Raw genomic sequence first — 12,593 nt, 5'->3', positions numbered from 1 at the left:
GGCTGACATATTGTGTGTTTCACGCCCACTTTTTGTGCTAGCTTGTTTTAAATAATCTTTCCAAATGTCAGGTACACACATTAAGTAAACTGTTTTTGTCTGTCTGTAACAATTTAAAACTTGAAGTAGTATTTCAATCTCAACTCTTAACACGAAAATCAAGCAAACATGTTAGGAAAAGTAGAAGTGAAACACACATACTATGGATTTGAATTGTAGTAATCGGAGGTTAAAGTATATAATTTGTGGGTAAGGGCTAGAGGTCTCCTTTACAGATTAGAGGGCAAAAAGACCATCACTCAATTTCCCAGTCCATGTCCGCCACACAATGCAAAAAGTTAAATGGCCCCAACACTCAGGGAGAAAAATCTCTGCCTATGTGGATTATTTATTTTTTGTTCAGAGAAGATAAAATCCCGCTTTGGAAATATATTTTCTCTGATCGAAAAAGTTTGCAAAGAAGGTACTTTAATCATGCTTCTAATCTTCAGTGCTGTAAAAGGATCCACCATGGTTTTGTCTTCTTTTACATCACAGACACAGCCGGAGATCTCCACAATGAGAGGACAATCTTGATTTTATCCCCTTGCAGGCTCACAGGTTGTCCATCAAAGTCTAAATAAGACCCTACCTTTTCTACCATTCGACCAGTGGAATGAGAGCAATGGAACAATGTGGCCCTGTCCACAGGAGGAGGAATGGGATTTCCATGCCTGAGTGCAACTGATGGCCAAAAGTGGTTGTATGTCCAAAACCCAAACCATACTTATCCTGCTTCCACCCAAGTTGAAGCATATTAAGTATTCAAGTACCTATTTACATCCCTTCAATACATGCACACCGATACTATCTGCCAAACACCTTTATTTCAGGTGTTACATAAGTTGGTGTCTGCTGTTTTTCAACACTGAATAAGCAATGATTTATTTCATGGGGAGTGGTGAATCCCATCTTCACCTTCCAGGAGTGGTCTATGGTAATGCAACACACATAAAATCTGTAAGAGAAATACAGATCCATACTGGCCTTACTGGCCTCTAAAAGTATGGGGCATCTAAGGGAGGAAGTAAGAACCAGGGACCATCTCGCTTTCTTGGATTGTCCCCATGGTAGGACCCCCATGCAATTTTCCTGTAGTTCTCTAACCTGATTGCAGGTGTAAGTAGTGCAATCTCCTACACAGGGCAGTGTGGAGTGGGAAATGAGCAAAGGAAGAGGTTATCAAGTCCCCTAAAAAAGTATTCTTTTCCTGGCCACTTATGCCTTTCCTTTCAGTGTCCAAGGCACCACATATATAGATCTGGAGCACTTCATCCTTCGAAATTGTGGAAGAGGAGGATGTCCTGGGGAAATCCCTGCTATAAGCTTAATATGGGCCCACCTGTCCACCTTTTGGGGTACCCTAGTATGTCTCTTCTCAATGCTATGGGGAACCCCTTCCATGTAGGACCCTCCCAGGGGAATAGTCCTGGTGTTGATAAGTTAACAGGCTTCCTACTCTATAGGCACTATGTTAGAAACTGGGTTTCTGATTGGCAGAGGTATGCACCCTGTCCAAGCAGGAACCACAACCCTAGTCAGAGTGAGTCAGTTACACGCCATAAATTAGCCTGTGCTCACCCTCTGGTAGCTTGACACAGAGCAGGCAGGCTTAAATTAAGAGGCAATGTGTAAAGTAGTTGTGCAACACTTCAAATAGCAAAACAGTGAAAACTCAAAATAAAAAGATACCACACCTGGTTAGAAAAATAGAGCTGAACTTAATGAACAACACAAGACCAAAATTACAAAACTTTAATAAATAGAAGTTGAGATATGAATTTTTAAACATTAAACTTAGTTGTGGTGCTTACAAGCATGAAGCCCCAATCAGGGATATCTAGTCATAGTAGGCTGGATCAAATCTGAAAAGCCAGGCCAACTGATGGAGTGGGGGTCAGATACAGGGACCAGCCTTGGTCCACTGAAAACAATACCTTGGTTCGGAGTCGCATCGACATTGAGAACAAGATGAGAGAAGCAAAGGGGGCAATGTGTTGGAGTCACTCCTGCAGATATAGGCGATGCATCAGCTCCAAGCCGCACAAAGTTGAAGATGCGTCAGGAATGGAGGCAATGCGTCACCCAGTCAGCAATGCAGTGCTCCTGATCCTCGCAGCGATGCGCCAGCGGCAATGCAGTGTCCTCAATCTCTGCAGCAGGGCTACACGTTGATAGAGATGCGCTGATTCCAAACAGCGCAACAGCATTGATGTGCAGGTTCTGGCACTTGCAACACCTTATACCCACTTCCAAGAGCCCAAAACTAGATCTGGCAGCTCTTGGCAGGGCGGGACAGCAAGCAAAGACCAGGTGCTGTTACACGATGAAGAGAAGACTTTGATGTCTCTGAGACTCCAGAAGAACCAGAGGCAAGCCAGCAAGCCCTTTGAGTCACTTTGGTTCTTGGGTGGAGATTCAGGTTCAGTCCTTCTCACTACAAGGCAAGGACGGCAGCAGGGCAGCCCAGCAGAACAGGAGTCCAGCAGGATCCAGCAGACTGGCAGTCCTTTTAGCAGCACAGAAGTCCTTCTTCCTGGGAGAGTATCAACAGACCCAGAGTGTACTGAGTTGGTGGTAGTTCTTATACACAGTGGTACCTCTTAAGCAGGGAAGACTTCAAAGAGAGGTCTTTGAAGATCATAGAGTGCCTGTCCTTCCTGTCCTTGCTCCATGCTCACTATAGGGGGGTATGCAACCATTTGTGTGGAGGCAGGCACAGCCCATTCAAGTGTGTCAAATCATCCCTCCGATCCTGCCAACGATGGTCCAGCAGGATGTTAATGGCCCATCAGTCACACCTAAGCTCCCTTTGTGCATGGCTATCTGAAGGGAACAAACAAGTCCAGCTGTCACCCCACACGAAGACAGACAGGCAGAAGGCACCAGATGGTTTAAGTAATAACATGCCAAATTTCTAAAAGTGTCAATTACAACTTAAAATCTGACTTCACCATAAGTTGTGATTTTAAATTGGGCTTCCAGAAACACCAAACTTGGGGTACCCATCTCTCCTCAATGGGAAATTACACTTATAAAATGTAATTAAGCAATCACAACCTTATCCTATGGGAGAGATAGGCATTGCAGTAGTGAGAAATACATTTAAGAGTTTTTTCACAACTAGGGCATGTAAAACTTAAACGTACATGTCCTACTTTTCAAATGCACTGCACCCTATCCTTGGGCTGTCAAGAGCCTACCCTAGGGATGATTTATATGTATTAACAAACATTTGCAATGCAATAGGTCTAGTATTTTTAGAGCTATTGGCATTGTAAATGACAATGTCTTTTACCTATGTGTTTTTGTTTGGAGTGTAGTGGATGAATGCCATGTGCCACAGCAGCCCTCCCAGGCCTGTCACTACAGGAGAGAGGACACAACAGGTCGCCATCTTGGGAGAATTTTTGCCTCATTCCTACAGATTGGCTGTGATAGCTTAAGAGATGCAACCTTTTCTAGTGTGTTTACCTAAACTTTTATAGCACCAAACAAGCCACAAAGAGGCACCTTTGTGGCATTTAACCCAGAGAATGAGGGGGCTCAAAAGAGTTAGGAGCAAAGAAAAGGGGGCCGACATATACTTCTGTGTATTAAAATGTCAAAGGAATTATTCCTCTACACTGTCAATACCAGTCTAACTTGTAAAAACATTGATTGTATACAAAAAGAATAACAGAAGAGGCCGTTTAACTGCAAATTAATTGCAGCAATTTTGTAAGAATGGCACCTGCTTTGCAGAGCTATAAAATGACAGAATCTGTATTACCAAGCACTATTGTTTTAAAAATGCGTTGTTCCCAGACTGCCCCAACACGTACCAGGCAAAGAACACCAGGGGAGAGGATGTCACGTAAGGGCCAGAGCTGCCAACCTTGGCCCCAGGGAACACGGTTCGAGTCTCGGCGCCGGCTAAACATCCTGTCTTTCTGGGCATATCACTTAATCTCCCCTTGCTACCAAAAATAAAAGTGTTCTTGTGTAATGTAACCGGTGCTCATGTAAAGCGCTGTAATACCTTGGTATCGAGTTCATACTACATAAAACTGCAAAAAAGAAAAAGCCCCCGTAGACATCACAAAGAATCAGCAAAATTCCCAAAACCAAGGAACATGAAGAAACAACATACCACCAAGAGCAAAGCAGCAAGGCAAAAGAAGAAATAGTGTGCCACACTAAGGAACTTTCCTGAACAATCCATATAATAGGGTCAGTTTCCAAGGCGGTAACAAAACTGCCTCAAGGCGGGACAAGCATAAATCATCTGCCAATGACATAAAGGGATTTTTGAAAGGCAGGAAGGAAGGTTTGAGCCTGGCTGACGGGTTGACTTACCAGGCCAACATGGCACATGCAGGCCTAAGACATGTTTGAAAGGTTACTTCAGTTGGTGGCGCAATCAGTCCTGCGGTCCCACTAGTAGCATTTAATTTCCAGGCACTGGACACATGTAGTGCACTTTACTAGGGACCTCAAAGTAAATTCAATTTACCAATTGTGGATAAGCCAGTCTCACTATTCAGAAAGCACATGCACTTACGCACTGGTTAGCAGTGGTAAATTGTCCAGATTTTTAAAGGCATCAGAAACGAGGTCAGAAAAAGAGAAGGAGGAAGGCCAAATGTTTGGGGATGACCATTGTAGGACAGTACCCTCTTTCTTGGCATGGTTACCCCCATTTTCTGCCTGTCAGTGTGTTTGACTGTGTTCACCGGGATCCTGCTAACCAGGACCTCAGTGATTATGCTCTCCCTTTAACCCCTTCGGTGCTGTGGACGTACTGGTTACGTCGTAACCATTACGTCCTGCACTTGGCCTGCGGCTTTTCCTTTCCATGTCTCTCTGAGCATTCCTGCAGCACGATTGCTATGGCAATCATGCTGTAGGAATGCCTACTAGACACCAGGGAGTTTTTTTTATTTTAGAAACGGCATGTTTTTTTAAGGTCATTTCTTCCCCCAAAAGGGGCAGATTGGTCTATTTTAATTAAGCCCATCTGCCCCTAAGGGGAGCAGAAACCTCTAGGCACCAGGGTTATTTTATTTGTATTTTATTTTTACAGGAGGGGAGCACCCCTTAGGTAAGGGTCGCTCCCCATTGGGGCACAATATATTAGGCCAATTCTGCCCCCCTTGGGGGTATATGAGTATACTTTAATTAGGCCACTCTGCCCCCAAGGGGGGGCAGAAACCACTAGACACCAAGGATTTTTAAAATTTTATTATTTGACATAAGGGGAGAGGCCCCTTGGGAAATGGCCGTTCCCCTAAAAGGGCATGTTATTTTAGGCCATTTTTGCCCCCCTTGTGGGCAGGTCGGCCTATTTCTGTAAGGCCCATCTGCCCCAAGGGGGGCAAAAACCACTTTGGCACCAGGGGGTTGGGGGGATGTGTGTGTGTGTGTGTGTTTGGGATCAGCCTATTTTTGTAAGGCCCATCTGCCGCCAAGGGTGGGCAGAAAGCCCACTAGACACCAGTCTTAAGACCGCCAGGGTCGTAATAACGGCCTGAGTGTTTTCTTTCATGTGTGTAAGTGCTGTGTGACTACAGTGGTACTGCATGAGCTTTGCATGTCTCCTAGATAAGCCTTGGCTGCTCATCCACAGCTACCTCTAGAAAGCTGGATTCTAGACACTGCCTACACTACACTAATAGGATATACCTGGACCTGGTACTAGGTACCCACCAAACTCCAGGCCAGCTTCCTACAACCATGCAGAAAGGGCCAGGTCTAACACATTACAAAACAATATGTTTCTTCCAGCTTACTCATACCCACTGAAGATTCAGTTCCAGATGACTCTGAGCATGTCATTCCAATGACCTGGTAAACTATCCAATTTACCTCTGCACACTGCATTCTAGGGCTACCAGTGGTTCTGAATAATTTAAGCATTATCATATGGCTACCAGTGGTTCTGATTAATGCAGCTATTACCATCCATCACTTTTGTGCTGAACCTGAATGCAAACATGCCCATACATAAAGGGTGACCAGATTTTGAAAAACAGAAATGGGGGCATTTCGCAAAAACAGAACGACACAATGTTACATCAACCGAGAGGCACAGAATGACAGCATTCATTCACATAGAAACACAGACGATATCTTAAAGAAATAAAATGAGATTTTTAAGCCCTGTAGATTATCGGTTGCCTTCTGACAAGAACTGCAAACTACTCCTATTTTGAAACACTGAAAATATACCTCCCACTGTTATAAGTCAACCCTCCCTAAAAACCAGGACAGAGCCACATTTGCAAATTCTGCCGGGAAAGCTGGTGACAACTGGTACTATCCCAGCAAATTCCAGACACTTTGTCACCCTAATATACAAGAACATGTCCAATTAACCACATACCCTGAGAACAATACAGCCAGCCCCTGCTCATATCGTCTATCAAGCCACAATTGTCACTAGGAGAAATCCACAGTTACCCTGCACCATGCTGTGAGTAGCACTGCCACCCATAGGAACCAAAGCAGCTTGCAAACAAACCACGTGCCATGCTATTCATGGCACCAGAATACTAACTTTCTGTAGAGGGACATTCCTATAGCCACCCAGCACATCCTTTTGTGCTAGCAGTATTGTACAACTGGTTAGCCCTCATTTGACTTTTTAATCAAGAAAAACTACTTCCTATTTAAAAAAAATAAAATTACTTTCAAAAATATTTTTTTCTTGCAGAAAGTAAAGATGCACACTCAACTTTCTCATGGATAAGCATGCTTGTTGGCTTAAGTTCCTATTTAAACTCACACTTCAGACGTTTTCACCATTCCATAACAAGCATTTCAAATGGCAACATCTATGAAGTCCAGGTTGTTACGAGGTTGTAGGTCATGTGAGATAGCTGAAACCAATCAGGAAGGAATGATAGTTATTTAAAAATGGTATTGACCATTTAGAGATACAAGTCTCCTGAGTTTACACTATTTTAAGGTAATCTTAACTCATTCAATTAAAAAAAATTGTAGAATAAAACTATGCATCTTTACTTTCTGTATGAACAAATATATTTTTAAACAAGAGACAGTCAGTGCTCTTGAAACCGACAGGCATACTCTATGGCGTTTTATGATACCTGAACTTATAAAGTGCACGTTCACCAACGGTCTCATGGCCCTGAAGCTGCAGAAAACAAAACGTTAATGAAGTACTCTATAAAGATTACTCACAGGCCAATCTAGAGAGCCAGGTCTTCATGAGTTTCTTAAATTTGAGATAACAAGGAGTGAACTTAATGTCAGGAGAAAGAGTGTTTGAAACGCAGGGTGCAAAAAAACAGAAACTTGTCCTACCCAGCATCTTCTTTTTTTAATGGGGGGAAAGGATAAAAGATTCAAATAAGAAGATCTAAATTGCGGCCCGGTATATATTTGTGGATACAAGTTGAAACGAAAGCCGGGCTGAGACTCTGTAAAGATCTGAAAACAATGCAGCATACTTTACAAATGGAGCATTGTTCGATTGGAAGCCAGTGCAGTTCCCGCAATAGGGGAATCATAGGACACCTCTGAGGTCATTGGTACAGTAGCCTACCGGCCTGATTTTACATTAGTTGAGGTCTGCTGACTAACCTATTGGGAGACCCAAGTAGAGGGAGTTAGCATTGTCGACTCTCTAAATAACCAGCACCACAATGGCCAGCGTAAGAGCTTCGAAGGAAGAAGTCTACTGATCTTCCAAATTTTACACAAAAGGAAAAAAACAGGCTGAGACTTTGGCCCCAACCTGAGATTTCACTGATAGTTTAGAGTCAATCAATACTCCCAAGCTTTTACCGGAATTCTTGGGCTGAGGTGGAGTGCCCACTAAAGAAGGCCATAAGGTGGCATTCCATAGATGAGGCTGCTTTCCAATTATAACAATTTCTGTCTTGTCCGAATTCAATTTAAGTTGGTTACAGTTCATCCAATTGCATGTGAATAGCATTGTGTCCTGAAAAGCTGAAATCGATTCCGGTGAAATGTCAATCGAGAAAATCAATTGTATGTCATCTGCGTAATTATGCACTTTGAATTGCCTTTGCTTCAGGACATCGACTAATGGGCACATGTATAGATTAAATAATTAGGGAGATAAAGATGGTCCCTGTGATATTCTGCAAGTTAAATTATCCTTAGAGGAGCGAAAGAAGGAAAGCCTCCCTGACTGTGACATGTCCTTCAATGTCCATGGCCATCACTGCCCTTCCTACCCTAATTGTGATCACACTGTATCTTGACATCAACAAGGCCACCGACAAGTTCAACTCCTGCTTGGAATCCCTTATTGACAAATGTGCACCACTGAAGTTCAAATTATCCAGACCAAAACCCTCTAGGCCCTGGATCTCTAAAGAGCCTTATGAAAAGCAAAAGCTCATCAGGCAATATGAGAAAGGATGGAGAAAAGCACCATCCTCCCTGAGTATGACTAAGCTTTGCATAGCAAGAAAACAATGCAAAAACAGACTTCTCACAGTTGAATCCTCCCATATTAGAGCCCTTGTGAATTCCACAAAGAATAGACCAAAGCACCTGTTCGAGGTTATTGCCCAGACTACTAAGCCCGCTATCACTTCGGCTCCCAAGCCATCTATGTCCTGTTGCAATGACTTTGTGGATTTCTTTGATAAAAATGTTAGTGACATGCATATTTCAATTCCCATCAACAACTCCCTTGAAACGCTTGAATCTCTACCATGCAAATCAATACAACCATGGTAATCTTTCTCTCCAATCTCCACGCAGGACCTACTACAAACTAATCCCTCTAACCACCATCAGGACGCTATTCCAAGATCTATCAGCAAATCTCTTGCCACACACCTACTTCCCATATGGACCACCTTGGTCAATTCCTCTCTTAATCAAGGCCTCTTACCCAAATGAGTAAAATTGGTCAAATCACTCTGCTCTTAAAAAGTCAAACTCTTGATCCAGAGAACTTGAACAACTGCTGTCCAGTCTGTACGGTTCCATTTTAAGCAAAGTCATTGAAAGCTGCGTAGCGTCCCAACCAGCCTCACACATCCAAGCAAACAACCTCCTAGTCACTTTCCAATTAGGTTTATGCCTGTGGCACAGTACAGAAACTGTGATCCCCCAAGCAGTTTATGATTCCCTTAGATCCTGCCTCCTGGTCCTCCTGGATTTATCTGCCGCATTGGACACTGTCAACCATCAGGACCTCCTTTGTATTCTTGAGCTTCCATGGGATGTGGTGGAACGGTCCTTGACTGGTTTTCCTCTTCCCTATCCAACCATTCCCAAATTGTGAGAATGGGCAACTCATTTGCAATACCAGTCAGCGTTCACCAAAATGTCCCCGAAAGATTGATCCTCTCCCCAATCCTCTTCAACCTCTAAACAGAACCACTATGTGTGATGCTCAGAAACATAGGGATTCTTTTCCACCTCTATGCTGACGATACTCAAATATATCCTGCTTGCAAATTCACTCTCAATTATCCAAAACTGCATTCTAACCACCATATAAAATTCAGTCCAACTAAAACAGAATTTCTTTTGAGCTCACCTCAGAAAAGAAAAACGCATGTACAAGAATGGATGGCCAACCTCCCTGCCTTCGTAGGCCGTTGTCACCAGTACCAGATCACTTGAAATCATCCTGGACAATTGTCTTAGTGTCCAGAGCCACACAGCATCCATGGCCAAATGTGCACTACATCAACTTAGGCAGCTTTGGGGCATCAGACAAATGATTCTGGTACAAGACTTAAAAACTGGTTCAGTCTCTCGTTCTCTCTATACTAGACTATAGAATGGCCCTTCATGCAGGCATTCCCAATTTTTACCTAGGCCCACTGAGAGCAACACTACATGCTGCCGCATGCTTTGTCGTAGGTCTCAAGAAATGTGACCACATTTTCCCTGCCTTGCTAACCCTCTATTGGCTCCCCATTGAGGCACAGGCCCAATTCAAAATCGCTTCCATCAGCCACAGAGCACTGAACTCCTCCTCATGAACTCCTCCTTATCCTCCTATCTAAACAAGAAACTGAAAATCTCCAGAGCAAATAAGGGCTCCAGAAATGCCCATTCCCTACTCCTGGAGCTCCCCCACCTTCAGGCGAGAATGATACATGAATAAGTCCTACTCTGGCAGTGCCACTAGAATCTGGAACTCTCTGCCTCACTCATTCCATCTAACCACCTGCCTAGCAACCTTCAACAAGAACTTGCAATGCAATGGGTCTCGCATTTGTTCAACTTAGAGCTATTAGCTCTATAAAGTCCTAACCAGACTTTTCTTGCCACATAAACAAAAAATAGAAAGTAATACAGTTCTACATAAGCGAGCCGATTTAATGTGCCACACCATGAGCATGAGCATGAAGGAGCACATACAAAATGAAACAGAAGTTTGTTTTCAGTCAAATGTATCAGCAGTTATGCAATTATCTATGTAACAGGGTCAATGTCATGCAAAGCGCTCGATTAGTGCCCAGCAAGATCGTGCTGCGTAAGAAATAAAAAGAAAAAGTAGTCCCGAAGCCATGCGGAAAACATGGAGCCTGGTATGTTTTCAGCAGTTTACTGGTGCTCTTGAGGAGGGCTCAACACCGGAAAAGACATGACGTATGCATGCCTTACACAAATGAAATCAAGCAAATTTTAAAACGCAAGCCCAAGAACCAACTAAACTGATGGGCGTGATATGGGAATGGTTAAAAGCCTACAGAGAGTTTACAACAGGGGCCAGAGCGCTTACGTGCTCGACCCAAAAAAGGACCTCATGCTCATCCTATTTGATAGACATCTTAGTTAATTTACCCTCAACCAGACTTATTTACTTTCTCCCATGCATCCTGATCTGCTTCGCTTAGCTGTTCATCTCCTCTGCCCTACTGTTGTAACTGTCTCCTGTGGTAATTCCTGAATACTTACATTGACATAACATCCAAGCTCAATTATTATTATAACCCGAAGTAACTCAGTATTATGTGTGTTGTAAAGCGCTCTGATGACTTCGGGCCATGTCCGCGCTATATAAAATTGCAAATAAATAAATAAACCTGAGACTTTATACACCAAAGTTCGGGACTGTTCACAGAACAGACAGCATGCGCACTATGCACACAGACACTCCTTTGCCCAAACAGAATGTCTCTAGCCTTACCGGCGAGCAGGAGAAGCAATATGAAGAGCAAGGGCGGGTGCCCCGGGTTGAAAGCCATCATCCGGCACCTCTAGAGCAATCCGCTGTGTCATTGCTAGTTCACAGCGATACCCCTATTGTCCCCTCCGAGTGGAAACGGCACAGGTCTCTTCACTACTGTCATTCTTCTTTCCTCTCGCGCAGCAAGAACGTCGTCCTCAGTCCGGAAGCGCCCCGCATCGTATGCTTCCCTCGTGTGAAGCCGTCATCGAAGCTCTCGCCATGTGATGAACCTTGGGCCATAGAGTGCTGTTGGAATGACGAAGTTCCTCCCCCTTTCTGCTTAAACGAGTTTTGTTTTCACTTTTGCTTTCGTACAGTAAGACTTGCATCTTGTACTTCTCGATCGTCTAGGAGACAGTGGAATAGAAATCGACAAGTGTCGCTGCGAAGCCGAAGCCCTGTAATCTGGGCAGACGGTGGCTGCTCGCGAGGATGTGAAGCTATACAAATAATACAACCGTACTACCCATCAACACGGTTCATTGTAGTTGCATTTACATAGCGCTCTCTACTACTGACGATGCATTATGGCATTTTAAGCAGCCCAAAATTACAAATAATACAAATTAAAGAATGTGTTTATAATGTGTCTTAAGGAGTCAGTCCCGTGGCTTCTAGGACGTTTGAGCCCATTTTGTGCGTTTAGGCTAATATATTATTATTTTGGGTCATAGACGTTAACCGGTTGTTATTCCCAGCCTCTTTTTTAAACATTTAATCCAGCCCTGTGTACCCTAAAATAAAGGGAAATCATTTTGGTATATACATGGGCTGTTTTAACAGTATTCTTAATCCCTTATTTATCCAGTAGCATTTATCTTAAACTCCCTCACAATGAAGTTGAGGCATTCCTGATGTTATCATCGTATCAGCGTGGCATGAAATAGCCTATGGTGAAGCATGCCTCAAAAGTGTGGGTGAGGCTTTCTTGTCCTACATGTATAATACTAGCTTATTTAAGGCCCCGCCTGTTTCTAAATAGTGCTGGTTTATCAAACACATCGCATTCATGATGTGGTTGATGGATGATATGAAGAACGTGCGACAGTGAAAATCATCTTTCTCTGCTTGTGGTACAATGATGTAGCACATCAGGTCAACTGCGAGAGTATTTTAAGAAGCAATCATTGCCCCTACAAGAGTATCTTTCCCAGAAATTCCAGGCATTAATATAGCCTTATAACCTGCTGTAGCGGGCTACACCGGCCGGTGTAGGCCCGATCCAGCGTTAGAGACCCAGGCTGATGACGAGGGCCTTTAACAAGGGCGCGGGCCTTTAACAATGTAGCGGGCCTTTACTGCCCAGTATAGCCCAGCTACAGCGGGCTTTAAAACTATTAGAACATTCCGACTCTAGAGGGCATAATGTTCTAATAAA

At 43.6% G+C, this 12,593-nt stretch overlaps 1 protein-coding gene across 2 annotated transcripts in view; it reads right to left on the bottom strand.

The window, feature by feature from the left end:
* The window catches only part of LOC138284672 (uncharacterized), a 215,988-nt gene extending 204,591 nt beyond the window's left edge, over nucleotides 1-11,397 (bottom strand). Inside the window, exon 1 of one of the 2 annotated variants that reach the window (XM_069223739.1) lies at nucleotides 11,174-11,397. In XM_069223739.1, coding sequence (XP_069079840.1) covers nucleotides 11,174-11,234 — 61 coding nt within the window. In that variant the 5' untranslated portion in view covers nucleotides 11,235-11,397. The remainder of the gene's footprint in view (nucleotides 1-11,173) is intronic. The other variant, XM_069223740.1, reaches the window with a different exon arrangement.
* Nucleotides 11,398-12,593: the final 1,196 nt, after the last annotated feature.

This window comes from Pleurodeles waltl, chromosome 3_1 (assembly GCF_031143425.1).
Source record: "Pleurodeles waltl isolate 20211129_DDA chromosome 3_1, aPleWal1.hap1.20221129, whole genome shotgun sequence".
In the NCBI taxonomy this organism is placed as follows: Eukaryota; Metazoa; Chordata; class Amphibia; order Caudata; family Salamandridae; genus Pleurodeles; species Pleurodeles waltl.
This window is presented reverse-complemented; position numbering and strand designations above follow the sequence as displayed.